At 42.3% G+C, this 25,296-nt stretch overlaps 3 protein-coding genes across 3 annotated transcripts in view; all 3 read right to left on the minus strand.

The window, feature by feature from the left end:
- The window catches only part of AK88_00407 (uncharacterized protein), a gene marked incomplete at both ends in the record, with an annotated part of 11,576 nt that extends 5,613 nt beyond the window's left edge, over nt 1-5,963 (minus strand). The window contains 6 exons of the mRNA XM_012478058.1: nt 33-74; nt 189-289; nt 423-611; nt 768-864; nt 987-1,267; nt 1,381-5,963. Coding sequence (XP_012333481.1) covers nt 33-74; nt 189-289; nt 423-611; nt 768-864; nt 987-1,267; nt 1,381-5,963 — 5,293 coding nt within the window. The remainder of the gene's footprint in view (nt 1-32; nt 75-188; nt 290-422; nt 612-767; nt 865-986; nt 1,268-1,380) is intronic.
- Nucleotides 5,964-8,661: 2,698 nt separating this feature from the next.
- On the minus strand, nt 8,662-17,389 carry AK88_00408 (uncharacterized protein; the record flags this gene model as incomplete). The annotated part of the gene is made up of 4 exons (XM_012478059.1): nt 8,662-9,117; nt 9,237-9,699; nt 9,859-10,211; nt 10,379-17,389. 4 exons carry the CDS (start codon nt 17,387-17,389, stop codon nt 8,662-8,664), a joined length of 8,283 nt encoding a protein of 2,760 aa, XP_012333482.1.
- A 3,933-nt stretch (nt 17,390-21,322) lies between these two features.
- AK88_00409 (uncharacterized protein) lies at nt 21,323-23,461 on the minus strand (the record flags this gene model as incomplete). Its single annotated transcript, XM_012478060.1, has 4 exons — nt 21,323-21,436; nt 21,611-21,686; nt 21,860-22,017; nt 22,112-23,461. 4 exons carry the CDS (start codon nt 23,459-23,461, stop codon nt 21,323-21,325), a joined length of 1,698 nt encoding a protein of 565 aa, XP_012333483.1.
- Between the last annotated feature and the right edge of the window lie 1,835 nt (nt 23,462-25,296).

Here is a 25,296-nt window from a genome sequence, read left to right on the forward strand (position 1 = left end):
TTTTTTTTTTTTTTTTTTTTTTTTTTTCGTACCTTCGGAGTCGTCGCTTTGGTAGGAGCTGTTATTTTCGTCGTCTAACGGGGGGATGAAAAGGAGGAAAGGGGAGGCACATAATGGTGATGAAGAGGCGTTGATTTGGTTAGCAAAGCGGTTCTCCTTCAGTAGGTACTGTGATTGCTTCCACTTACCCTCGGTGTCCTTCGGGGCAATCTTGTAATCGGGACAGTTCTCAACAAATTCATCCACTTTCCTTTTTATGTAGGTCGAGATGTCATCGTTGTCAATGCACCTGAGAGGGGGTCACGGGGTGTTAGCGATTGCTCTACATGCGCATGCGGTCTATTCGCAACGCGGCGCTAAAAAGCGGCAATAAATATAAAAAAGCTGGTAACGCCTCCAATACAGACACAGCGCGAACTCACTTGTAAAAGGTGGGGCAGAAGGACTGAATGTTGGCAAAAATCTTCAAGCAGTACATCGTCACGTTTTTATTTTTACTATGAATTGTGAAGACCTGCAAAATCTTCATCACGTCCTTCTCAACATGCAGGCATTTGTCCTTGTACAAAATTATCAACTTCAGAATTATGTCCAGCGAGGCACATATACGCCTGGGGAAAAAAAAAAAAAATTATATAATCATCCACACAGATGAACAAGCTGAAGTCATGTGCCACTACAAGCGCACAAGTGGGTGGGCGGGGGTGCATTTCGTTCACCCATCACAATGATGAGTGTTTTTTCCCCCCCTCTCGCCGCAGACTCACTTTTGATTGCACGACGAAAGGTTCTTCAACAGGAGGGAAAAGTAAAGCTTGTGGTCCGAGATGTAGCACAGGCAGAGGAGAATCTCCTTCAGTTTTTCTAAATTGCGGGACAGGTGTGGCGGTGGAAATGACATTCGTGTCCGAAGCATGCACGCATGTATGCATATACACACAGCAGCACACGCGCGGGGGTTATCTCCAACCAAGCAAAGCACTCACTTCGTATCTCCGAGGAGGTGGCCCCGCTGTTCATGCGGTCCCAAATGAAGTTGACCAAAATGACCAGCTCCTGCTCATTCAGGTACACATAATTGTCTTCGATCGTTTTTAGAATTATCCGAAGCAAATTTATGCAGGCGCAAAGCAGCTCGTTGTTGTTTTGGTGACCATTCAGTGTGTAGAAGATCCACTTGAGCAGCAGGTCCAGGAACCCTGACTTGGAGAAAAACGTCGACTGGTTGGAGCTATTGCTCAGGTAGTCCTTAAAAAACAGGATGCTCCTGCGTGGGGGGGGGGGGGGGGTGAATGTGCAAATGTGGAAATGAAAGACGTGCAAAAGGGGCAAATGGCACGTGAAGCAATCGAACCGATGACGACACCACGACCCCCTCACCTGTTAACCATATTCGCATTATCACTAAACATGTGCAGCATCAGCTCCGAACTGCTAAACGGCTTGAACTCCCTCATGAGGTAGTTGGTGTGTGCCTGGTCCAGGTGCTTCTCCCATTTCAAGTTGTCCACCTTTATTTTGTGATATGGCGGAAATTCAATTTTTAACATTTTATTCTTGTTAATAGAACTAAGCCTCTTAATGCTCCTGGACTTGGACATCGTTGGAGTTGTGGCACTCAGATTATGTTCGCTGTTTGAAATTCTTTTCATTTGTGAACTGTTCGAAATGAGAATTGAATAAAAGGAAAAGTCCTCCTTGCATATTTTCATTTGATTTATAATATCATGAAGACATTCCTTCTTATGAAGAGATAATTTTTCATAAATTTCTAAAAAAATATTTCCCTTGTATTTTGCATAAATATGATCTAGCACTATGCTAGCCTTTTGCCTGACTTGTTCATGGTCATCCAAAAAGAGGTCCAAGTAGAACCTCAGGACCTTTTTCTTAATCACATTTTCGTTTAAAAGAAGAATATGGTTCGTATTGATGTTGTTGATAAGAATTTGTATCTTGTTCCTCTTGGCGGGTCGCTTCACTTGGCTATCCATACGGCCACCCGATTGACCACTAGTATGGATGGAGACATTCCCCCCTCCGCCGTCCTCCCGCATATTATTCAACTTCTCACTCATAATGAACCCATTAATATGCCCAATGTATTTAGAAATTCCTACGTTCTTACACATACACGAGAGTAGCTTATCGATCTGTTCAATACCAATGTCTGCGTCGTCAATCATTCTTAAGATGCAGTCCAGGATGGGATCAACGAATAGGTACACATTATCTCTTAAGGAAAACATGAGAACGTACAAGAGCTCCGCGCATTTGCTCTTATTTATATTCAATATTTTGTGCAAGGTGTCCTTGTTAATAAGGACTTCTAGCTTGTTAGGGTTAATATAATATTTGCCCACCTTTTCAATTATGTTAATAATTTTTGTGATGTGATAATTTGATTGATTTCCTTCGCTCATTATATGGTTCACGTGCTGCTTAACCATGTCACTTATGTTCACCATTTTTTCTTCTTCCTCCTCCTCTTCCTGCTTGTCATCGTGGTCGTCATATTCCTCGACATCCCCTTCGTCGCAATCTACCTGGCCGTGCCCATTTGACACGTTCCCCCTTTCCTGCTCATTTGATATTTTCATATGAGCGGAGAACTGCTCCTCCCCGTCTCCTTTCTTCGGAACTATTTTCGTGCTCTTATAATTCAGGTACGTGTTGGTGTAGTCTATTTCGACGTTGTTGTTGTTGACCCCAGATGAGGGTTCGTCTTGGTGGGCCTCTTCCCATTTGGTGTTGCAGCCGCTCGGATGTCCGCTAACATGGGACCCTGCACCCTTGTTAGTATCCCCCGTATGTTGCACCAAAGAGGCGGAGGACTGCAGACCCTGCCTTTGCACGAAGCGCTCCACGTCCTCCTTCGATTTAACCGATTGACGAACAGTCTCCGAGATGCCCTCCAAGTGGGACAGAACATATTTATTTCCATAGTTCCTACTCAATAGTTGCAACAGCAGGATGGAGGAATTTTTCAAATTTGTGTTCTTCGAGTCGACGAACTTTTTTAGGAAAAAGATAAGACTCTTTACGTTAACACTGGGGGTGCAGGAACTGTTCGCGGAGGTGCCGTTCGTGGAGGAGCCGTTCGCAGTGGAGCCGTTCGCTGTGGACGCCCCACCGTTAGTAGTCCCCCTGGAGAGAAATATCTTCTGCAAAATTTTTATACACTCCTCGCACTTTTTAGCATTTTTTGCATCACTGTTTTTTATCACAATGTCCATAATTAGGTTATCGTCAAAATAGTGAAAACACTTTTGAAGGAAATTGTTACAAAGGACAGCGTCCTTTTTGTCCTTCGTCTTCTCCATGTAAAGTGGAATGAGGAGATTCATAACTTTAACAAAGTGGGGATTGTTCCCTTGGTGAATATTAAAATGGTACAAGTGATCTACCAACTGATTAAAAAAATCATATATGGAATTATTCAACTGGATGTACTTTCCTTTAAAATCGTAGCAATTTTTTTTTATAAAGTTTAGTAAATTTTCTAGGTGTACATTTACCATGTTCATTTCGGAGCTGATCCATTTGGTCAATTCTTGTATCGCTTCTATTTTCATTGTGTAATTATTCGACTTCAAATGTGCTGTGACGTTTTTGGGTAACACCAATTCGACATTATCTCCTTGCGTAGAAGCACCCCCGGTTGTCCTACTACCACCAATTGTGTCTTCTCCGTTGGGTGGACGACCCACCGCATTTCCAACACTGTTATTTCCTGCATCAACACCCCCCGCTACTTTGCTCTTCCCCCCAATACTGCCCGTGCAGAGAGCCAAAATGGACTTTTTCTTGTTCGAGGGGAGAGAGGCAAAGAAGGAAGGATGTACCTCTTCCCCAAAGCTCGTCAAAATGAGCGAGTACATTTTGCATGTCATATTTTTAATATTCGCAACAGTGTCGTTGAGCAAATGTTTGGTGATCTCAATAATGGAGACGACGTTTTTCCTATCCACATGGTCAAAAACTTTGAGCAAAAAATCGAGGGTGACCATTCTAGTGTTATTATTTTTATCCTTAAGGTTCTTCGATAAATCGTCGATAAAAATGTCCATATTGTAAACGCAAATCGCTTTAGTCAAACATTCCATGCAAGCATTGGATACCTGCTTGTTTGAGTCCTTCAATTTTGCACACAAGACAAAAGAGAAGGACTTGACAGTGGTGTATATCTCCTTTTCAAATTTCTCTATCATCACGTGAAGTAATTTCAGGGTGGACACAACGACGGGGAGAGCGGATTCATTTTTTAGTAACTTGTTAATTATGTTTAAAATGGTGCTGATATATGGCGTCTTCTTAATTGCACACTTGGCCTTCATTTTATCGTATAAAAGATTTATAGCTTCCACTTTGATTTTCCACGGCAATAAGTTTTCATTGCTTAACGAGTTATTACTACTGTTGTTGTTGTTGCCGCTGTTGACATTCTTATCGATGCATCCTTCCAACACTCTTTTTTCCCACTGCTTTGTACAAATTTCCTTAAAAACATCTGCCTCTTCAATTAAGTTATTTACATTACCATTTGAAAACGAGTTGTCATTCACATTGTCATCTTCATCTCCCCTCATTCTACCTTCTCCATTGCTATACTGGTTAAGTAGGTAAGTACTCACCCATCGCTTCGCCCCTGTTCCTCTTTGGTATTCCTCCTTTTGTAGTTCCTTCGTTATGTAGTTCTTCTGTTGGCTGTTCAGCTCGTTCAAAATGCAATTTTGAAATTCTGCATTTTTCACCTGGCTAAGCATTTCAATATAGAGGAGGTAAAAATTGCTCTTCACACTTTTATCCATCATTTCGTTAAACTTGAAGCAAAACTTGTTTAGCGTCTTTACGCATATGAGGGCAGCTCCAAAATTATGGAGCAATTTGTGTAGCACTTGGAGAATGGATGAGATAACTTTAATCTTAACCCCCTTAATATTTGATACTGATTTATTTGCCTTCAAATATATTCCATGCATATGTTCACACAGAATGGACAGTATATTTAGGGTTATCTTATCACTTGAACAAAACTCAATTGTCTTGCTCACGATATTGTAACCACTATCGAAAGATTTGGCGTTGGTTAAAATTTTCTCAATTAGCACTTTTTCAATTTTTGAAAATATGGAAAATAATTTATTCTTCACATCGTTAACAAACGAATTTATTAATTCCTCCTCATTTTTGTACATGTCCTTGAAATTATAAAAATGAATTTCCTTCAGTACACAAATATACTCTGCGGTCATTTCGGCGGCCTTTATTTGACATATTAAATTATTGTCTCCTAAATATTTAACAATTTTGTCTTCATCTTTAAAAAGCAGATTAACCATTTCCATTTTTTCTTTTGTGTTGTCTTCACTGGTGAAACATTTAATCACTTCATTATACCCATGCATTCGAAATCTTACCTGACTGCTGTTTATTCGTACTGTTAGGTCGACATTTGCTAAATCTTCTGTGTCGTCTTCTCCACCACCTACATTACTTCCACCTGTTTGATCATGTACACTTGCGCTGTTGGTCATATTCTCTCTCTTGTCATACGCTCCTCTATTTGAACTGTTTTTTCCTTTTTCAAACTCTTCGTCCTTATCTTCACCCATTCTTCCCTTCATCTTACTCACGTTTTTTCCCACCACTCCGCCGCCTAAGGCTCCCTTGGCAAGTTCTCTCTGGAGTAGCTGCTCGAAAATATCACCGCTGTTGTTTTCGCCCTCCTGCGCGTTGAAGTGGCTGTTCAGCGCGCTTTCATCCTGCGCCGCTTCTCTGACCGGCCTGCCACTCGCGCCCTGGCCGCTATTAGCGCCACTATTACTGGCGCTATTGCGACCCCTTGCTGCGCCTTTCCCCATCTCCTGCTCCTCCGTCGCATTCCCCATGTCCCCCCTCAGCGGCCCCGTTCGCCCATGCACGACGCTCTTCCCTATTCGCAGGAACTTCCTGTTATCCATCGCAGCACCTCCTCCACAGCTTCAGCACAGTCTCGTATCTCGAACGCGCGTCGTGTGCTGCTTGTGATGCGTATAGCACGTGTAACACCCCCAGTGTTTCTGTCTACAGGGGATGAGGGAACACGGCACGCTGACAGTGCTGTGTCGAATGAGCAATTGTCGTGTGGACGAACGGAAAAAGAAAAAGCAAAGGGAAGGAAGTACAGACAGAAGGAAGGCCAGACAGCAGGGCTCTTATACTTTGACCAACTGAGGAGGCATTCTCACACGAATGAGGGACGCTGCGCCATTCCGTGTGCGGATACGCTTATAAGAGACGTGCCTGTGATCCGCGTGCTCACCGCGCCCTCTCCTCGTGTGCCAGACGTATGGCCTCCTTCCCTAGACTCACTAGACAGAAATGCAAAAATGGGAAAGCGGGAAAATGCGTTAAATTGGCTAACCGCAGCGGCTCAAATAATACGAAATAAAATAAACTTGGAAAAAAAAAAAAAAAAAGGACGCCGCATTCCTTTCTCTTAGAAAGTGCGTGCCTCTTTTAATTCATTCGTGCCAATTGATTCATTTTTAAATTCAGAGATGCGGGTGCAGAAAGACAATAAGGCGATGGGAAAATTGTCCACGTTTGTGTAAAACGCGCACATGCACGCATATACACCGCGCTATGGGGAAAATTACATTAACAAAAAAAAAAAAAAAAAAAAAAAAAAAAATTACGAAATAGGGGTAAAAATAACACTGTACCATAACGTAAAAACGCCGCTTCTATATCTAAGGGTGGTTAATTCACCCTGTGTGCGTTTCTCCTGGTTCCCGCGAACGCCCTTTACATGATTTTCGCGAGAGGGACTAAGAAAGTAAAATTTCCCAGCGTAAACTGGGGATAAGCAAATAATTCGGCATACACAAATGGAACGAATGATCACATGATACGCACGTAAAACGAATAGTCACTTGACACACGCATGGGCGAGCGGAACACTCGTCGCGAAAAAATGCATAAACACGAATGAAACGAATAGCCATGAAAATGCAAAGGAACAAATGAACATAACACTCTTATGCACGTGGGCATACCAACACGAATTTAACCATACAACTCACGTGTTTTTGCGAGCGCTAGGAAAGAAAATGTCTCTGACAAAAACAAAAAAAAAAAAAGCAAAAAGGAATACGCATACGTTTGTAATCGTATACATATGGATGCATGCTGTAAATAATTTTACTTAGATCCAGGCGTCATTTGGAAAAGGTGTAACTCTGCATTTACGAAAAAAAAAAAAAAAAAAAAAAAAATGATACCTGTCATGACTTTAAAAAAAAAAAATTAAAAATGTTTCCTCAAAATGCATTTTTCTTGAGGGAAGTATAAAAACAAGTAGATTTACACTCTTTTGTACATGTGACTGTACGACAATTTTACGAGTCGATCTGGTTTTTTCCCCTTTTCCATGATACTTATGATGGAGGGAGTTTACTACTCATTGGCAAGTTTTGTTCCCCGTGGGGACATTTCACGCTCGCTTACGCCACCATAGTTTTCACAACGCACACTTTTTTGAATCTCCTAACGGAGGGGCATTTTTTTTGTTTTTATCGCTACTGATAAGCGGTTGTTAAAAAATTAAATGGAAGGATAACATAATATTCCTTTTTTTTTTTTTTTTTTTGTAACATTGACGAAAGTTTTCCTTTTTTTGTATTTGCCAAATGATTTTTTTTTGGGGGGGCGGTGAGTTCCTCTTGTGCTTGTTGAAAATTTCACCCTGTTCGTGTCTTCACAAGGGAGAGAAAAACATTTGCACACGCAGGTGAAAACTGCTATAAAGCTATTAAAATAAACGCGGGAAAGAGCACCGCTGAGGTCAACGTTCGAGGCAAATTAAACGAGAGCAAAAAAGACAAATGCTAAACCGTTTCAGGCGCAACTACTATGGGGTGGCACAACCAGTTCCAACAACAGGTGGGCTGCTACCAAAGTTGAGACAACTTAAAGGCCATAGCAACGTCAGAAGAGTCGTGTGTTTGGAAATGATAAAAATACGTGGAAAAAAAAAAAACGTGAAAAAAAAGGCCAAAAAAAAGGCAAAAAATGGGATAAAAACTGTGTGGAATATCTTATCAACATGTTGGATAATTAAAAAACAATCACTTGCTTTTGAACGCTCTTGGCCGTTTCGCCCCAAAGTGGTGGGCGGCAAGAATGGCACAAGGGGATGGGCGAATAAACGAACTGAAAAAATTGAATCATCATTGGGGGAACCAATGCTACAAGATTATCGAGGTTGCTGGCACACAAAAAAAAAAAAAAAAAAAAAAAAAAAAGCGATTAAAACCAGATGGGAGCCACAACTTGCTCAAAGACGAACATGAAAAAAAACAATGAGATATGCAGGGAATGGGGAAAAACGCTGGTTGGTTGTCCCCGTAGAAAGTCTTCAAATTATGAAAAGACAAAAGTGCTAAAGTGACGTGCACGCGATGATTAATTTTTTTCTTGATTGGACTGAAGCTGGGGTACAAATGGCGCCCTATCTTACCACTTGACCGAAGCTATGCGCACATCGCCTCATGCGACGAGGCGTTAACGTAAACGTGAAAAATGTGTAAAGCAGAAAGTGGGGGGGCAGGCATACACAGTGTCATATTGCTCTCCTCTTCGTCCCGTTACTTCCCTTTTCCACTCCCTACCCCCGTTTCATATCTTGACATACTTGTACTGGAACTTTTTGAGGCGGAGCTTTTTGTTGTTATACTCCTTGGAGTTGTGCTCGTTGATGGCCGACATGGACATGTCCTTGGTGTACTTTACCGCCTGTTCGAGCAGCGTGACGATATCCCTGTTTAGTTTGTAAAAGGCTCTACTCCTAATCTCAATGGAACACTTCATTCGTTCTCTGTAGCTTTGCTTAATCCACTTTATTTTATAATCATACTTTTGGCAAAATTTGCACAACACTAATTCGTTGTTTTTGTAAACCTTGGAGTGCATGCTTCCGCAAATCTGGTGGTAGCTGTTAAAGCACTTATCGCACATGGTGAGGTTGCCGCAGCCTTTGCACTTCCTGCATACCTCGTCGTCCGCAAATCCCTTGTCGATGAGATTCCACATCTCGTGCTCCGCGCCCACAATGTTGTGCAGGATGTAGCTATACTGCAGGGGGGGGGAAACATAATAAAGCGCAATTAAATGAAACGTAATAAAATGCAACGTAATAAAATGAAGCAAATAAAAACATGTTTTCACAAAACGCCTATGACACCCGCACGCACCTGCTGAATCCTGCGCAGCTGGCCAATCTTGATCAGAGAGGGCAAAAACAAATTGAAGCCATTTATCATATTCTTCTCCCCATCGGAAAAGGACGAAACCAGGATTTTCCAAAATTCGCTCAGAGCACTAAATGGCTTAGACCTCAGGGATGAAAATTGATGCTTGTCCAAATTCATGTCATAAAAAACCCAAGTGGAAAAACATTCCATTAGCCTTAAATTAATGGCGTTCATTTTATTATACTTGTATAATGATTTGGTTTCTACAGTGTCTAGGTTGACAATCCAGTCCTGCATCTTCCTGTGCAGATTGTTGAAATTTTCTATCGGGTTGAATATGTCATTGTCCTTTATTTCAATATCACTCATTTCGTTTTCCGTCTCTTCCTTCTTCTTCATGGTGTGGTTCATGCAGTTGGCAGAGTTGCACAGACACTCGAAATTGTTGAACACAAAGTTGTAGCTGCGGAGGAAATGGAGGGGGGGGGGGGGGGGAGAGAGGTAGAAGTGGAGCAAGAAATGGGGGAAACAATACAAATTGTATGTATGCAAGTCCGGCACACATATAGAAGAGAAACGACGCCGCTTAACGCGAAGGAGCTACTCGCACGTAACTCCTTACCTGTAGTTGTATGTTATTTCTTCCCCGGCGGGAATGTCCTGCAGGGCAAATATGCCAATCCGGTAGAACCCTCGCACAATCCACTTCTGTGAAACGCTGTTGGGAGAACATGAGTGGTTCACAAATCTGGAAATGTTTCCCTTCTTCCTACTATCAATGTGGACATCACGATTAATCTGAATTGAGTACCAGTTGTACATATCAGCCTTTTTGCTTTCCTCCTGGTACGATTCCATCCTGTCCTCAAATTCTTTCTTCGCAAGCACCTCCCCAACGTATTCGCATATAAGTTCCCCGTTCTTTATGTCCCGCTTGCAAAACACGCCATATCCAGTTCGTTCTGTCTCTTTAATCTGCGCGAGGTGGTTGTGATGATGCACACAATGGGAAAGCGTGTACGTAACGTAAAAAAAAAAAACAACAAAAAAAAGAACAGCAAAAAAAGCAAATCGTAAAGAGATAATCGGCAAACATGTACACACATGAAGAGTTACGCCCGGGCGATAATTGCCTGCCTCACCTCTAAGTCCTTCACCGCGGACTGCCTGAATGGCCGGTTAAAGCACTTTTTGTCCTGAATCTGTATTGGTAAGTTGCACCTGCTCTTGGAGCACTGAATCTTGCTCAGTGAATTGTAGCAAGTGAAGGGGTTACACTCCCCCTGGCACAAACATCTGTAGTCATCAGATTTGCATGACAATAAATGTTTATTCTGATCATTCAAATATATATTTGTGGAAATGTATTCAAAGTTCCAATAGAAACTGTACTTTTTTAAAAAGCTTACATCTAGTTTGCATCCATTTTTCATTAGCTGTGAAAAATCCGCTAAATCCATTTTTCCATTTTTGAAAATTTTTCTCTTTCCCTTTCCAATGTCCTCATCCACTTCTCCATTATAATCATTCACCTGGTTTGATCTACCCTCCAAGGTATGCAACATGTGTGCTGATTTCACGTCACCACCATTTCGTGCGTTTATTCTTCCACCAAAGGATCTTCCGCTACCTATTTCTTCACCCCACTCTGTAGTGTCTCCTTTTTTACTACCCATGGGAAGGTTCCCTTTCCCCTTCAGCTCGTCATTCAAACACCTACTTTGCCTCATGCACAAGGTTCGGTTCTCAAGGCCAGACCCTACTGTTACTCTGTTAAGGTCTACTACACCTTGTAAGTCATCCTCCACATGGAAACTCTTGCCCAGCCGTAATCCTTGACGCGTTCTTTCATTCACAGTGGGCCCAATAATGCTGGTTGTGTTTTTGAGCTCCTTGTATAATATGTTCAACAAATCGTTGGAGACCCATTTAATATTCTCCTCCTCGTTTTTCCTCCAGCCCCGTTCTTCATAAGCAGCGGCTCCGTTAGCGGCGACCACATCCACAGCTGCTTCTTCTCCATCTCCATATTTATCCCTACTCGCATACTGGTTAGTGTTTTCACGAACCGTGTTCTTCTTTACCTCCTGATCCAACACGCACTCTTCTACTTTGCCATCAGTTACACTCGGGGTGGCATCATTACTACGTTGGCCCCACTTCACCAAATTTTTTCTACTGCTGGCCGTTCTGCCTTGATTTTTACTTACACACTGGGGTGTGGATAGTTTGGCTCCATTCTTGTGGGTCTCTTTTTCCTCTCCAGTTATGTACTCGATGGGCGCTTCATTTGAGCAACCATTCTGTAACCCACTGTGTGACCCATATTGGCGGTCCCCCTTAGACCCCACAGTGAGTGCTTCACCAGGGCTCCGCTTCTTAAAAAGAAAAATAACAAAATTTATAAAGTCCTCCCGAAAGGTGCACAAGATGTTTATGTACTCTTCACACTCTTCACTTATCATTTTTGGGTTCATTTCGTTTAAAGCCAACAGCGACTTCTCCATGTGCAGAATTCTCCTAACCTTAATCAGGACGTAATAATTATATTCCGCTTCGCTTTGGAAGTGTTCCCTTGTGTACATGTCGCAGATCTTCTTAGGAGATAACAGGTTCTTACACAATTGCTCCATTTTCCAACTACTAATATTTTTCAAGTTTCGCGTAGCTACGGCTTCCCCTCCCTTTGACTGTCTCTCTTTTATGTGTGCATTCACCCCTTTGCTGCAAATTTGATTCGCTCCACCTTGCACGGCGACAGCGTCGAGGGGACTCTTCTCCACCCTGGCAACGACAGTTGGCACGGCCTCCCCCCCCTCAGCTGTGCCACTAGCGACGCAGATCCGCTTCGCTAAAGAATTAACATTCTGTATTATGCTGGACTCTGGGTGGTTCTTCGTAAAATCGCTCAACATGTTTATGTCCAAATTGTAATTCTTCAATATTTCAATGTCGTTAATATTTGAACCTTTCCTTTTTTTGTTTTTAAAATTTGCATCGTCGTTTCTTTCTTCGTTTCTTCCTTCATTTCGTTCTTCATTTGTTCCATCATTTTTTGTTTCATTTATTTGTTCATTCATTTCTTCATTCATTTCTTCATTTTCGTTTTGGCGTTCCTTTGCCTGTTCACCCATCGTGCCGTTTTTCATCTCCATATGGATCGCCTCCTTTTCTCCTTGCGCAGCGCCAACGATTTCGCTCACTGGCTGCACATTTCCTTTGTAACTGCGGTATGACGACAGGGTAATATGAATACCGTTGGGGGGGACTTCACTACTACTTGCATTTGTTTGAAGGTCTTCCTGCATGTAAGGGTTCTTCCCCTTCGTGGACTCCACCACTAGGGGGATGTCCTTGTCAACCCACTTGCTCGACTCATACTCCTCGCCAGAATTCCTCATCTGCAATTCATCTCTAAAGTGGAGGCCTTGTTTTTGACCCTCTTCATTGGTTAAGTCAAATATAACTCTTTCCTTCTCCTTCTTCTGGCCCAAGTTATGGGGTACAACACTGCTGACAGGAATATTACGAGCAATTCTACTTCTATCATTTTCTCCTTCGAAAATTTGCTTATCTTCCCCATTTGTTATAACACCGTTTTGGAAGGTGCCGGGTTTTATTATGTTCCCCGGTGGCTCAACATTCTGTGCCTCTTCCTCCTCACAAGATGGAGGAAGCACATTTGTATTGTTGCCTTTCTCAAACTGATTTAACCCTAGGTGGGTGGGTTCCCCTTCAGGATTCGTAATCCTGCTGGAGGAACGTGCCATGTTGTCCTTTTCGCCCATAGGTTGGGGAGGTAGGGTTAAGGGATGAGAGTCACTTCGCTGGGCACCTCTGCTGACACTTCTGCTGCCGCTGCTTCCCTTTTTTTTTTTATGACCCGTCGTGGAGGTAATGCTCGTTGGATTCGTAACGGTAACCAGACCCCTAACACGGGAAAGGTTGTCCTCTTCCACACCTTTGGTGAGTTTTTCAAACCGACTAAGTAACATTTCCATGTGCTTCTTCTTATAATACTCAATGTGACTTGAGCAAAACATAATTTTCTGCTTAAATGAAATAATATAATTGTCAGTCATGCAATGGAGGTGAACTGACTTGAGGCACATTAGACACCTGAACAGACAATTGCTTCTTTTATTCTTTACCTTTTCCAAATTGATGATATAAAATTCTTTGCACACGTAGCATATATGTAAGGGGCATATATATTTGCTAAGCTTTAAATGTCCGGTAGAGTCTTTAGGCAATTCATCCACTTTGGCTACCTCGTTTTTTCCTTCTGGGGTATCATTATTGTGGGGGGTGTCCATTTCTTCCTTACCATGAAGGGGCACTTCCTTCACACATGTTTCATTTTTGTAATTGCCAGTTGTATTCCCCTGGTTTACTTCACTTGCTTTCTCACTCTTCTCATTCTTGTCAATTTTTTTATTTAACGTGGCGTATTTTTTCTTTCCACACCGCTTCTTTTTTCTGCAGTAATTTCGCTTCTTCTTTGTTTTCTTTCCCCCTGTGGATTCCTTCTTCGTTCCGTCCTCCAAATGACACCCTGCCCCCTCGTTCCTATTACTTCTCGACTTGGGTTCAACCAAATGTGTACAATAGTAGTACTGCTTCAAGCAATCTGTATGCATCAGTTGCAGCTTTTCAACGCACTGGCTGTGTAGAAATACACTACACAGTGGGTAGTAACAAGGGATGAGTCCATCATTGGTTGCAAACTCTTTGCACAAGGAACAGAAGTTTATGTCGTACAAACAGAAGAAGCATATAAAATTGTTTCCCCTTGGTTTGAAGTGACTCACGCACTTCATGTGGAACGTCCTCCCACATGATATGTTGCATGTGTACAGATGTTCTTTGGCTTGACTTGCGGTTACCAAGTTATTTAAATTAAAAATGTTTTGCTCACAGTAATCGCACAAGTGGAAGGTCTTCTCGTCATCCAAACCGCCTCGACTATACTGCTCGTAACATTTCAGCACGTCCTCGTAGTAGTCGTTCATCAGCGTCATGAGGTCCTCTTCCTTCATCGGCATGCCCGCCACTTCGAGGTTGTAGCGGGTGCGGCTGTAGCCCTTGTTACCGCCACTGATGTTGAAGCTGTGGGGGATTCTCAACTTCTTCGCGTTGCTACTTGCACCCTTCTCCTGCATCAGGAAAGCTTTCTTCAAATTGTTCGGTGTCGCTCCCCTGACTAGACTAGCTCCATTCCTAGGACCACGATTCACGGCCGCGCAACTCGCCTCGCTGTGCTTCTTACTTCCCTTCCTGCTGACCCTCAAATTGGCATTACTATTGCGTATGTCCGCAGCGTTACTACTACCGTTGGGCCCTACATCCCCCTCATCATTGGTCAAAGAGATGAAGCTCTGAGGTGAAGAATCATTCCTCTCCATTGAAGCAACACCAATGCCCGTCTTATCATTACCATTACTACTACTAGTACTACTGTCGACTAGGTACAGATTAGTCTGAATTTTACTTTTATACTTGCCCAGTTGTGGTCCACAATTTCTTTGAAGCGTATTTGCATTGCTCTTTGTATGCTTATTACCTTTAACGCTTGCGGTTGCTTTGTTTTCACTCCTGATGGGGATACTACCCGCATGATTGGTGCAGAGGTTATTGAACATTCCTCGCCTTCCAATATGGGTATTATTCAAAGCGTTGTTTGTACTCATCTCGCTGCTCGCTTGCTCCAGTAGCATATAGGGGTTCACCCTCTTCTTGGTGCAATCGTTCAGTAATCCCCCACTCTGAGGTGCCTCGCTGTAGTACTTTAACAAATCCTTTATGTCCTTATTCAGGATAAGGTTGTTTTCCTTGCAGTACTTTATGATTTCCATAGGAATTTCTTTCCCCCCTGCGTGTCCGGCATGGTGACGAGGCGTCGCTTGGTCGCTCAGATCCATACGAACATTTTTATTACTGTTGCTGTTGCCTCTTCGGCTGCTTCCGCGGCTGCTACTGCGGTTGCCAGTGCCTTTACCATTACCTCTACCATATCCACTGCTAGTATCATTACCGATAGAAATGGCGATGGCGTTATTGTTCACACCATTGGATAGGCTAGACGTGGGGGCCTTCTCATGAGATGTGTTTTTCATCCGCAGAAAGGAATTCCCTCCTCCCACCTTGGCACTTTTCCCATCGTAGTTATCAGGGATAATTATTTCCATCTGGACATCACTTGCGTTGTTAGCATTACTCTGTTTATTTTTGTTCTTCCTTTTTTTCTGCTCCAGGTTATTTTCCCCCTCATCTATGTAGGTTAAGAGCAGTGGGTCCACATTCCTTCGATCCACATTGTTTGTTTGCATTATATTTCTTTCGCTAGTTCGATAATCGTTTCTGCTGCACTTTGGGTTCGGCTGTTTTGGGTCGATTTCATAAAAATGGACATTCCGCATGGACTTTTGCTGGGCACCCTGTTCTTGGTTTCTACTCGCCGGGTGGCCACTCGAGGGGATGGAGCTGGGCTGGATGTCCTTCATATGGTCATCGTCAACCTGCTTATCTGTACCAGGTTTGCCGCTCGCTTCCCTAATATTCCTCTCCCAGCTGCTTACCCTCCTTTTGCTGAGAAAGTGGCCAGCCAAATCCTGATTATTCACCGCTTTGCCATTTGTGACCCTGTAACTTGGGGTGTTCAAACTGGGCCCATTTCCACCAGGGCCTCCTCCCCTATTCGCCATCCTAACCATGCCAAACTTGTAACTGTCCGCACAGCTGTAGTGGTCCCCACTACTGTACGGCTCATCATACTGCCTGGCACCTCCGCCGGGGTACCGAAAAATAGGTTCCTTGGATTCACCGTTATATGTGCCCTTGTTAATGCTACTAATATTTTTTATATAACTTTTGCATATGTCGGCGATGTTTGAATACATGTGCTGCTGATTCAGCTTCTGACTCAGTTGCTGGTTCAACTGCTTACTCAGCTGTTGATTCAGCTGCTTATGTAGTAGATGTTGATTTTGAAGGTGCTGTTTTTCCCTTGACCTCTCGCTTCCATTTCTGAAACGGCCTTTGTATAGAATCATGTCTGCTGCCCTTCTACTGCCTTCGCCTAGCATCATGTGTGAACGTCGATCATCATACGTGTCCACAGCATCCTGCCTCCTTTTTCTATACTCACGGAAGTCTTCCATGGCTCGCCTTCTTCGGTAGTTCTGTTCCCGCACGTCCATCATCTCCTCATCGTAGTGCTCCTCGAAACGTTGCGCGCATCGCTCGTCGACGTGGCGGTCAACTGGAAGACCCACTTGGAAATCCATGCGACCGTCATAATATTCATCGTATGCCCTAAAATGGGGTCCGTCCACGCGTCTACTGCGGTGCCGATCGAAGTAGGCATCGTATGGCCCACCATAACGCCTGTCATAAGGCCTATCATACCGCCCATCATAGGACATGTCATATGACACGTCATACTCCCGGGCCCGAGACAACTCATAGTTTGCCTCCTCGTCCTCGGGCTGCATTCGGTACTCCTCCTTCTTCATCTTGTATAGCATATCTGCGAGGTTGGCTATGTCCAGCTCGTCCGGAGTGCAGTTATTCCTTTTGGAGTCCCCCTGCTTCGCCACTCGCTTACTCACTCTAAGTTTGTTTCCCCTGTTCATATCACCACCACTCCCATGCACATTATCATCACATGCCCCTCCATCACCATGGTTGTAGCTATCGTGGAAGGAACTAAAGAGGTTGTTTTTCATCATGTCGTCAAAATTTATGGATTCAAGATGCTCTACATTTTTCTGTCTAGTAAGTAGCAACTCGATATTTTTTTGCTCCTCATTTAATACGTTGTGTCTGTAGAGCGTTTTCCTATTATTATTTTCGTAGCAGGATAGGGATGCTTTATTCCGTTTGTAGGAAGTTCCCTCATCACCTATCATCATATCCTCATCGTCTCCCATTTTTTCCTCTTCATTTTCATTCTCGTCATTATGGTTATATTCCTCCTCACGGTGGTGACTACCACTGTGGTTCCTCTCTTCCCTCATCTTCCTATACATATAATTATTCACACCGCCGACGCAGTTACTGTCTGCACTTGTTCCTCTTACATATTGACCATTACCTCCCCCCAATGCATCATCTTGAGATGGATCCTTCTTTTCATATTCTTCACCCACCATGCTGAAGGGCATATATACATCCTTAGAGTGATTACTTTGTGCACGATTTTTCAAAGGATATAAAAGCTGTCTACTTTTCGATTTTCCTTTATATGTATTTGAGCCTTCTTTGCTCGACAGGCTAATTTTACTACTTTCTGGGGTTCTTCTTTCCTTGTTTTTTTTTTTTTTTTTTCCTTCCTTTTTGGGTAGGGTGTTAGGGAGAGAGGAGGTGCAGCAAAACACATTTACTCTTACACGGGAAAAAGTGGGGAAGGATAAAAAGACAAACTGTTTTAGGCAAAAATGCCCATGCAAAATTGAAAACGAAAAATGAAATTGTCCAAATGACACATGCCAAATGGACAGACTCAAATAATCAGGACTTGGCCCAGTTAAAAATATATTCACGTAGCTGCAACCGGGATCTACACACGAGTCTTTCCCCTCACTGTCCAACGGAAGGGAACAAATTTATTTTCCCCCCACCCTGGTTGCAACTCTAAAAAAAAAAAAAATAATACGTGCATGGGAACAAAAACAATAAAAACATAGGGAGCCACACATTGGCCATGTTACTCCTTTACAGTGCCATGGGTAATGATGAATGCCACTACTAATGTGCTATAGCATATGCTTTTAACAGAGGACCGGGGATGGACAGAGAGAGTTGGGATGGTGCCTGCCAGAAAGGATTTAAAAAAGCACCTCCCTGACATGAGCAAGCTTTCCTTTCCTCCCGTTCCACTGCCTTCTGCTATCTACCCGGATTTCTCTCCATAACGATATGGGCACACAAACGTATACAAGTACATACATGCATATTTTTTTTTTTTCAAAAAGCCCATATGTGGTTTTTACAAATAAAAAAAAAACCACATTTAGAAATAGGCTGTTCTGACAAAAGAGTGGAAATTTGAAACATTTCAAAAATTATTCAAAAAAAAAAAAAAAATTAACAACAATTTGAACAATGATCTCAAATGATATTTCAATTTTTTTTTTTTTTTTTTTTCTTGTGGGGGGACAGGAGAAGCTGCTGAAGAAAAAAAAAAATAAGTCAACGAACGGTCAGCATAAATCAAGAGAAAAAAAAAAAAAAACCCACAGCAGTTATCCAAGTTCCGCCCCCAAGCCCTAGCAAAAGGCCATATTATATATACCATCACTAGGAAAAACAAACATATGCCCTCATTTTGGTATGACACGCATTTTATTCGTATATTATGTATAATACAAAATGTTGTATAAAATATGTTATACATGTTTATTTTATTTATTTTACGTTCTCTTTATTATATATACGTGGCGCATTTTATTGTCACGCATAAAAATCACTGGGTCGGTACTAGCGTCGGTATGTGGGGTGCCTAGGCCGAGGCAATTCCCCGGCCTCTTACAGTGCCTCCCCAGCATTGCACGGACCTAACATGCATTAATATATATATACGCGTCCAAGGCAACGCCCCTGAGGAAACGAAAAAAATTTACGCGCAATGTAAGCAGTTCAGGGGTGGGCAGAAAAGCTCTAAAAAATATATATATTTATATAATATTCATGTAGGCCATATTTACATGTATATAATATTTATGTAACAGTACCCATGGTAAATGAAAATTCAGGGACGACTGTTCGCACTTGCGCTTTACTCATGACAATTGTACAATATAGGTCCCATATTTTGGTGGATCAATTTTGAAAAAAAAATGGGAAAAAAAAGAAAACCCCATGTGCTTATGTTTTTTTTTTTTTTTGCCTGAATTGTTCAGAAGAGGAAATCCGGACGGGTGGTCACAGGAAAGGAAAAAAATGGAAAAAAACAAAAAAGCAATAAATAACTGGACAGACAAAGATATTAACAAATCGAAACGAATTCAAGAGAATGACAGGAAAAAGGATAAAATTAGTCCCATTTGTTCAAATGAAACAGATTAATTCAACCTGTTTTTTTAATTTGGGTTTCAGCCTCAACTCTATGCTTTAGTCTCGTTCCAGTTCAACTTCTTTTTTTTGTTTCCTCCATTTTTTAATTTGTTTTTAACGAACTGAAATTACTTCCCACCAATCCTTGCCATATATATGTAAAATAATGGCAACCTGAAAAAAGTTAACCAGAAGGTTTTTGCAAGTGGGACGAGGGGTCTCTACTTCCATTCCCTTCCCTGCGGGGGTGAAAATTAACTTTTTTTTTTTTGTATATTAGAGTAACCAACATAGGGTGGCTCCCACCTTGAAAGGTGTCTAAATGAATAGGAAGAAAAAATTTGACGAGCGGAAAATACATCTGTGTTGTGTGCCAATTGGAGGGGTGTCTCATTTTCTGCTTATGTAAATTGCTGAGAAACAACTCCTCGCCCCCATGTTAGACATAACATGGTTACATGCACGTTTGACACCGCCGTGAATTGGAGGCAACCCCGCGAAAAATTGGACACGGTTTGCACTCTTTTTCCAGTGGGTGAATAACGAGGTCATGTCCAAAGCTCAATAAGAGACATTTTTTTAATATACAATGTGTCTACCGCCCACTTTTTCGAGATAGAAAAAAAGAGCTCGCTCACGTACAAAATAAGTTTCAACCGTTGTACCAAAGGGGGCCATAATATCATCAGTTCCCAGAAGGAGAAATTTCCTCACACAAAAAAAATGTCCACGAATTTCTAATCATGTCATTTCGACGCTCCTTCCATCATGCAGCGCCCAGTCTTATGTACTCATGTAGGGCACGCTCCTCCTCCATCGGTCACATTCCACCAAGGCAGTTGTTTATATGCGAAGCAAAGTGTTCTGCCTCAAGGTGGACTTTCCCCTTCAAAATTGTTACATCTTCGCATGATAAATGACGAGTTTTGAGCACGTTTTGTCAATTGGAAAAAATGGTGAACTGCTAAAAAAAAAGTTGAAGCGGTGAAAACGAGAAAATCACCCAAATGAGAAAAAAAAAAAAAAAAATGACGACAATAACCAAAAAGACGAGGCGGCTAGCCCATGTACTTCAAAATCGTAGCAACACAAACGCAACTTTGGGGTTTTTTTTAACATGAAACATTTTCAAGCATACCCTAAAAAGTAGAGTGAAAAGAATGTAACATAATGTGCTTGGCACAATTATGGGCATGTGTACAGTATAAGTTATAACGGGGACAATCTTTTTTCCCCCTCTCAGCAGTTCACGCTTCCCTGTTAACTGCTTTTTGTGTGTGCTTCTTTCGCCCCGTTTGTCCCAACGGTGGGCCGCAATATCGACCGCCATGCCACAAACGCGCAGGTGCAATTGTGCTCATTGTAAAAAGGAGCTGTACACAGGACTGTTCATGGGGAAAACAGGGAAAAAAAACGAAGCAAACTGGGTGCCACCTACTACTTGAAGCAGTGCGCCGCATAAATTGGTAAGACGCATGCAACACAGGACGTGGACAAACAGCGTACAATTAACAGAGTTCACATCAACGTGGGGACTCTCCTGGGAGACTATCCCTACCTTCACAACATTTCATAGCTTCAAAATGGGCCTATCTATTTAGTTCCAATTTAAAAATTCCCTCTTAGAAAAAACGGCATACCTCGCGGTTGGCATGAAAAATGTTCGAAGTGGAGGACCATCCAGGAGTATGCACCGCCGCCCTCACCCTTTCATGTGCAAACATGCCTTCCCTTTTTTGGTCACAAACAACTACTGCGTGATGCGCCATCTCAAATACAACAATTTTCATATCCAGATTTTAAACAGGACCCAATTGGCAGTCATTCACTTGATTTATTTCATACTTTTCTGTACCTTGCTGCTTCTTTTTTTTTTACACCTTTTTTTTTTTATCGGTGTACACTACGACTCTTCATTTCTTCATCCCATATGACAAAAACAAAGGGGGAGTAGATGTAGAGAAGGGACACAACATGCGTACCGCTCTTTTACGAATTGGTCACGTAAGAGGGATAGGCCTTTTTCCCATTTAAAGTTCATCGTTGAGATAGGGTTCCTGTGTCTGCTTTTTAATTGTGTTCAAGTGGGGCGGGAGCTCCATTAGCAGAACGGCCACTGTCCAGGTGATGCTGATTTTGTTTATCTGCAGGGAGGCCATGAAGGGGAGGGGAAGGGAAGTGTGCTGACTCCTGGGCGCACGCATCACCGTCATGTGTTTGCACGCGATTGGCACAAATTTGTGCATCGTTGTGCCTTATCTGTGCTGTTATCCACAGGAAGACACCCCTATGGACGCTGAGTCCGTCCACACACTTACATAGTTGGTTGATTGGAACGCTATGGGCTCGTCAATCTTCAGGATATACCGCATGAACTCGTACAAGAATATCAGGCTAGTGGGGGGCGCGAAAAAGGAAAATAAAATGATAATAATAAAATATAAAGTAATAAAATAAAAAGGAAGAGGCAAGGAAAAGGAAGAGTTCGAGTGGTGTAGCATGTGAAAAGGCAAAAGCGTTCCCGAGGGGAAAGGCCTGAAGACGAAGCGGCCACTTGAAATGCTCACCCGAAACAGGACGTCTGCGCCTTCTCGATGTTTGCCTCAGGCCGCACCACCTTCACAATTTCGTCAATTGTCAGAGGGCATATTTCCTTCGCCTTTTCCAAGTACATATTTGAGTTTAGTGAAATGGGGTTGAAGCTTTCTGGGAGATTCAGAATGTCCTACAAGGGGGGGGGAGGGAGCAAGTTGAACGTGGACGCAACATGGATGTGTGGAGGACCAACCCGCCGGGGGAAACATTCCCCCCAAACTTACCATGGCAAAGTGGTGGAAGTTCTCAATACCGTAGAGCTTTATGAACCTCTTCATCTTAAATGGAAGGTCGTCGATCTGGGCGTAGTTCAGGATGGACTGTACTTGCAACCTACACAAGTCGATGTTCCCGGTACCCACGGCGACGTAGTCGTGTTCACTCATCTCCGTCTTCCCGTCATACTCGTGCATCTCCTCCTCAATGGAAGTCTCGTATAAATTATTGACATAAAACTTGAAGTCCTTTGGGAAGCATGCAGCTGGAATGAATTTATTCTTATCACGCGTATCCTTCTTTACATCCACACCAGCTGGGGCATTCTTCTCCCCTCCGGTAAAGCCCTGGTCATCCACCTGCTCCTCCCTGTTATGTTGATGAATAATATAATGCAAGTAGGTCTTCATGGCATTCTGCCTTCCCAGCACGAGGTAACTTTTACAATAAAGATAAATATCTTCATCGAACAGGTGAATTTTTACCACGTTTTTATTTTTATAATTTTCTTCTATCACACTTTTCTTCACTTTCTCTTCTCGATGTTTATAATTAAATAAATTTTTAATGTCTTCATTCATTTTGGACAAGGGAAATTTAATTACCACCTGGGCAGTGGCCCCACCTAGCTCCAGGACCCCTATAATGTCGTTCTCCCCGTTGTTCGAAGTCTTCCCATTTGACTCTTTGCTCAATTTCTCCTCTTGAGAGTCCTTTCCCGTGAGCACCTCTGACGTGGTAGAGCCACTCGCCTTGTCCAAATTGGTGAAAGTTACAGGACTAGGGTTGAACTTCTCCAGAAGGGCGTAAATCGAGACAAAGGACAAAATGGCTTCTTCCTTCCCACTTAGCACCTTGATCAGCAACTCATCAATTAGTAAAAAATCGCTAAAGTTATTTAAAAAATATTGCTTTACAAAATTTATGTAATTTTCTGACTCAGTTATGCTAAGCAGTCTGAATCCTCCGGATGCGCGAATCATAATGGGTGTGCTGGATCTTTCATTTACCTTAACATGTTCATACAAAAATTCTTTTATATTTTTAAAATACTCATGAAAAGCTATTTTCTCATCATTTGCAAAGTAATTATTTAGGAGGTACACAACCCCTGGGGTCGTTCTGTAACTGATCGATGGAATGTGTATATTGATTCCTTTTTTTTCATACACAATTTTGTAGTTGTATATGTGGACCCTTGTTCCCGTGGACCCTGCGTCAATGACGACAGACTTGTACAGGTGATTTCCATCGATGGTCTCCTTCGCACTTGCGCTCATCCCTAAGCACATTATCATCGCGCACACCAGCGCTAGTAATCGAAACGGCTTGTTGGAAACGCCTCTTCCATTTTTCATTTTCTGGAAAGCGGTTTTTTTGTGTCAAGCGAGTGGGAAAAGTTGCTCAGGTTGAGAAAAAAGCCAGACAGACGCGTCGTCTCGTTGCCAAGCGTCCATGTGGAAAAAAACAGCGCCGGACGGGTTCACCTCTACGGACGTCTGCGCTAGGCTGTCTTCAGCGGAGGAGCTACGTTATAAAAAAAAAAAAAAGTGTTCACATCAGTATACATATGACTGCTCCTACTGGTGTGCCTTTTCTTCTACCTCCCGTCTCTTCCTTCTACACAAACAAACTGGTCACGTAATCTGTTTCACAGTTAAAAATGTCCAAACACATCTGCTACTGCGACTTCTTCATTTGACTTCTTTTCCTTGTGCGAGCAACGTTGTGTGCATCGGATGAGTTACTTCCTCACTATCTAGCTTCATACGCAAATGGTTGTGCAAAATGTAGCGCTCCTTTCATCGCCAGGGGGGAGGTGAAAACAAAAAAAAAAAGTTGCGTAGCACCACTGAACGTGTGCGACATATAGATGTCCTGCCTGTTATAATACAGCAGCGCCCTACAGTGTGCGTTCTTCCTAATCTTAAAGCTGGTCAATACTCTACTTGGTATCTTACCGAGTGATGTTGGCCACGGGAGGGAAAAAAATATATACCACTAAGTTGGAGACGCACTGAGGGTTTCTCTTTTGGAAGAGCTACTTTCTGCAAGTTGCTTATTAGCTCATTTTGAATTCTCTTGCAGGGTGAAAACTAAAAGGGGAAGCAAGCCCATGATACAAAAAAAAAAAAAAAAAAAAAAAAAAAAAAAAAAAAGCAGGACAGGAGCAGCTAAATTATGCGAGTGGTTAAAATAAATGAGATGACCTGCCCAAACGATGTAAAATATAATTAAGTCACGATGGGCCTCCTTAAAGAAAAAAAAATAAAATAAAGTATCCTCTTTTACATCGTTCATATGCACATGTGCACATTTGCTCATCAGAGAAAAAAAACGCTGGGCTTATGTAAATATGAAGCTACGAGCAAAGGGAGAATTTTCTTTCGCTTCCCAAAATAGTGAGCCACACGGGAACATAATCTTATTATTATGTTGCATTGTTTGCGTGACAATAAATTGCTGGGTGTTTTTTTTTTTTTTTTTTTTTTTTTTTTTTTTTTTGGTTTCCCCTACATGGGTGAGCATGTGACAGATGAGCCTGTGCCAACTGTATTACATAGGTGTATGCATGTGCGTGTGCTATTTATATTTAATGCAGCTAAAAGGAAGAATGACCAACCGGGGGGCTCCAAACGTGATTAGCAAATCTCATTTTAGAGGAAAATGATAATCATAAAAAAAAATATATAATTTTACCCAAGTGGGGTAAATTTCCCTGAACAGCTTTACCACTCTATGGTCAGCCAAGCCATGAAAAAGACAAAGGCGAGTTGAAATTTGGGGAACCCCCTTTTTTACAATGCATAACGTGGCACATGTGCGCCGTCCTATTTGAATGGGTCTATCACAGGAAGAGAGATACACACACACCAATGCCGAGCAGATAAATGCGTAACGCAAATGCCCACGATACCTGAGGGGCACACAACTGGTTCGCACATGCGCTACAAAGAAGAATCGCTATTTAGGTAATGCGAGTCATTTTCTCATAACTCTTAACAGGATAAAAAAATATACGCACCATTGTGATGTCCGTACAGCTTATGTAGAAATTGTATTCAAATGTGTAACCCTAAACCCTGATATGTGCGAAGAGGTATATTTTCAAAAATGTGCATCGATAAGGTGTGCGTTTCATTCACATATATATGCCAAATAACTTCCGTTACACATTAGTTTAAAAAAAAAA

The sequence above is a fragment of the Plasmodium fragile genome (genome assembly GCF_000956335.1).
Source record: "Plasmodium fragile strain nilgiri unplaced genomic scaffold supercont1.3, whole genome shotgun sequence".
Lineage (NCBI taxonomy): Eukaryota > Apicomplexa > Aconoidasida > Haemosporida > Plasmodiidae > Plasmodium > Plasmodium fragile.